We start from the raw sequence: 4,227 nt of genomic DNA on the forward strand, positions 1-4,227 counted from the left end.
CCTTTTCTGGTAAAGCAATTGTAACAGTAGAGTCCCACAATTATCCTAAAAATGTAGTGAAGATACTTGGTAACAAATTATGACTATGCTTTCATCCTTTATGCTTAGGATCTGAGAATTTGAGTGGTGAGCTAGAATCAGGGGTCTGGTGATGAGGAACTGGCATGTGATATCTTACTGGTGAATTATATTGGTGATCTTCCGATTAGCACAGGCGCATGATTCTCTACCCTTATAAACTGATATAATAACAGATTGTCATTTATGTGCCATCATAAATAAGAGCATGCACATGTAATATGATGACTAGTTAGCAAGAGGTAACATGTCGTGTTCTAAGATTGTGTTTGAAGTCCGTGCAAAGTAGCAAAATTATCTGAAGTTATGTTTAAATGAAAATGAAAATTATGTACAAAGTCAGATGATGTCTTCTGTTCATAGAGTATATGCCCTGAGACCTGATCTAAATTTGGCATATATCCTTCATCTTTTATACGATGCCTCAAAGTTTTCAGCATTTCTGAGATGTTTGGGCTTCTCTTGATGCTAACAATGAACTTGTGAGGTTTTTGGTTCACCTCAATTGATGTACTGCCAGGCTTCTTCTTTGCCCCTGCATAGCTCCTCATTTCCTCTATTCTATTTGCATCATTCAACATGCCAACACTTGCATATAAATCTCTCATCAAGGAGTATGCAGAAGCATCTTCATGGTTGACTTCAACAAGCTGCTGAAAGCATCTCTCTCCTAATTCCACTTTCCCATAAATTCTACAGGCTGTCAGAAGTGCTTTTACCGCTAGGCTGGATAAAGGAGACTCTATGGCTGCAAGCAATTTGCCTGCCTCATAAACATGCCCTGATCTAGCCAAAAGATCAACCATACAAGCATAGTGCTCCTGTGTTGGTTCAATGGCATACCTGTTGATCATCAGCTTAAAATACTCCTGGGCCTTAAGAATTAAGCTAGCATGGCTGCATGCAGCAAGAAGACAGGTAAATGTGAGAGAATTGGGCTCCAGGCCTTCTTTTTTCATGTCCTCAAAACACTTTACTGCCATGTCACCCTCATGGTTCTCACCATATGCCTTTAACATAGTGTTCCATGAGACAATATTCTGAGCAGGCAGCTTGTCAAAGACTTTTTGTCCTTCCGCAATGAATCCACATTTGCCATACATGTCTACCAACATGCTACTCACGTGAAGGTTGCCTTCCAACCCTAGCTTCATGATTTCTGAATGTACTTCCCTGCCTACTTCAGAGGCTCCTAAATTGCCAGAAGCTTTCAAGCAGAGAACAAATGTCAGAGCGTCCACACACACAGATTGCAGCTGCATCCCACGGAAGTGATTCAATACTTCTTCATCAAGCCCACAACTAGCATAGCCTGCAATCAGTGCATTCCATGAGACTGCATCTTGGACCGACAATGTGTCAAACACCTGTTGTGCTTCTGCAAGTGAGCCACATTTGGTGAACATGTCCAGCAATGCATTTCCCATGTAATGCTCCTTCTCCAAACCCCTTTTTGTTATTTCAGTATGGATCTCTTGCCCAGTCTCTAAGACTCCCTTAATACCACATGCTTTCAAGCTGCAAATGAATGTAACTAAATCAGGAGACAAATCCTCCAGTAGCATCTTGTGGAAACAGGTTAATGCTTCATCAGCAAGCCCATGTTCAATGTACCCTTTAATTAGTGAATTCCATGCAACAGTATCTTGAGCGGGCGAACCATTAAATACATGCTGTGCTTCTGGGAGTGCATGGCATTTGATGTATGCATCAACTAGTGCACTGCCCACAAATAGCCCGCTTTCCCACCCCCTGGTAGTTAGATCAGTATGTATCTCATAAACTGTTTCTAACTCTCCAGTGCTCCCACGAGCTTTCAGGGTACAAATAAATATGACCAAATCAGGGGAAATACCTTCAACTTTCATTTGATAGTAGCATTTATCGGCTTCCTTACTAAACCCTGCTTCAGCGTATCCTGCAATTAGAGCAGCCCAAGAAACTGCATCTCTCCCTGGCAATGTGTCAAACACCAGGCGTGCTTCTGCAAATGTGCTGCATTTAGCATACATATCCAGCAAGGCACTCCCCACATAAAGACCTCTTTCCAAGCCTCTTTTGGTCGTTTCCGCATGCACTTTTTGTCCTGTTTCCAAAGCTCTGGTAGTACAACATGCTCTCAGGCTGCACACAAATGTCACAGAATCAGGCGTTATCCCATTCAGCTGCATTTTGAGTAGCAAGTCCCACGTTTCCTCAGCAAGTCCCTGTTCTGCATATGCCCCCATCAACGCAGTCCATGATACAGCACTTTGGAATGGCAGCTGGCTGAACGAGTGGAATGCCTCTGCAAGAAGATCGCATTTAGCATAAACATCCACAAGTGTGTTGCCGACAACAGGACTACCATCGAAAATGTCCTGGTCCAACCCACGCTTGGTGATTTCAGCATGCAAATCACGGCTGGTTTCGACATCCTTCAGGGCGGTGCAGGCATGGAGGAGGGCCAGGTAGATGGCCCTATTAGGTAGAACAGGCTCATCCTGTTGCATCAGCATGTGGCGGTAGAGGCCAAGGGCAGGGTGGGGCTGCGCGGCCTCGACGTAGCTGCAGATGAGGGAAGTCCAGGAGTGCTCGTTCGGCTGCGGCAGCCGGTCGAAGACATGGCGGGCCTGGGGCAAGCTCCCACAGTCGACAAGCATGGGGATCAGGAAGTTGCCCAGGACCGGATGGAGCTCCAGCTCCTGGTGTTGCAGGTATGCATGGAGGCGTTTAGCATCATTCAGGCTCTTCTTATGGCGGCATTGAAGCAGGGGCCCGATCAGGCTCTCTACCACTGCAGGCAACTCCGCCTGCATCCCATCCCTAAATCAGGCCGTGTTCCCTGAATCAGACCATGTTTTGCATCTGTCTAGCCAGGGTTACAAAAGAATTTGCAAATAAGAAGAATGAAGAAGGTTTTTTGACATTCTCCAACGTGGCAATAGGGGCTTTTTTTCTTTTTCTTTTTCAATTGTTTTTGCTTGTGGTGTTCTCCATCATGAGCTTCTCTAAGAGAGGATCCTAGCTAGGTATGGTGGGGGGACTGTCGACTACGGCAAGAGGCTCTTTTTCCTTGGTTTGGCTTACAGTGTTCATTATCATTAGCTTGGCTTGAGAGGCATCACATACCTAGCTAGGTGCAGTGGGGGGCATAGGGTTGTAGGGGTTGAAAGGGCCTTTTTCCCCCTTGGCTTTGCCTATAGTGTTCAACATCGTCAACTTTTGCTTGGGAGGGATCACAAACCTAGCTAGGTGTAGTGGAGAGGCTTGGGGTCTACCCCACACCACACCTAGCTAGGTGGGCAATCCCTCCCTCACTTGCAAAGCTCACAATATTGTCATAATTAACAATGTAAGAATTACAATGGGAATTTGTTCAAATTTTCTTATGTATGCACACTCACAAACACACATATGTATGTATGTATGTATGTGGACATGTAACCCTTATAACATGTGTGTATGTATGTATGAATGCAAATGCATGTAATGCACATGTACTTGTGCACTTGCGAATCAAGCATATAAAGCGAGCTAAGGCAAGGGGGACAATGCTGTGGAAACTTAATCTTGCCTCTCATTTATGAAAGGATTATGCAAAACATGCAATTGGTTTTTGCTATTGCCAAGTTTACTCTCAAATGAAAGGGTGTCAAAAGAAAAACAATTCGTGCACCTGAGAATCAAGCATATCAAGCAAAGTAAGGCAAGGGGGACATTGCCATGGCAACTTAATTTGGCCCCTCATTTTTCACACGATTCTACAAAGCATGCAATCGGCTTTTGCTATCGCCAAGTTTACTCTCAATGAAAGGGTCAAAAGAAAAACAATTCAAAGTGATATGCTCAAATTTAAGTGAATATTGTGGAACCTCGAAGGTGCTCTTATCAACCATGGAATCAAAGTTTCTCCTAATAAGAAAAACATAAGTGGGCTTTTAAAATGTTACATTTGGCCATTTCTATCATATTGAAGGTGACTATGTAAGCTTCTTCTTGACTCCTAGTTCTGTGTATCTGTTGTTTGTAGTTCTTCAATATTGTCCACCTTTCTTATTTTTCTATCCTTAAGCTTGGGACTAGAAACTTTATAGGCACAATGGCATCAATTTCATGGGCCATCGAGAAGAGTTTGTCCTTGGCATTATTGTCACCAATTCTATAAGC

The 4,227-nt window shown here is 43.8% G+C and overlaps 1 protein-coding gene across 1 annotated transcript; it reads right to left on the reverse strand.

The window, feature by feature from the left end:
- Positions 1-335: 335 nt before the first annotated feature.
- LOC148025012 (pentatricopeptide repeat-containing protein At5g27110-like) lies at positions 336-2,876 on the reverse strand. The gene has a single exon (XM_087693641.1). The coding sequence runs from the start codon at positions 2,874-2,876 to the stop codon at positions 336-338; it is 2,541 nt and encodes an 846-aa protein (XP_087549767.1).
- Between the last annotated feature and the right edge of the window lie 1,351 nt (positions 2,877-4,227).

This window comes from Lygodium microphyllum, chromosome 15, assembly GCF_053477565.2.
Source record: "Lygodium microphyllum isolate KBCC chromosome 15, Lygodium_microphyllum_v1.1.10, whole genome shotgun sequence".
Lineage (NCBI taxonomy): Eukaryota > Viridiplantae > Streptophyta > Polypodiopsida > Schizaeales > Lygodiaceae > Lygodium > Lygodium microphyllum.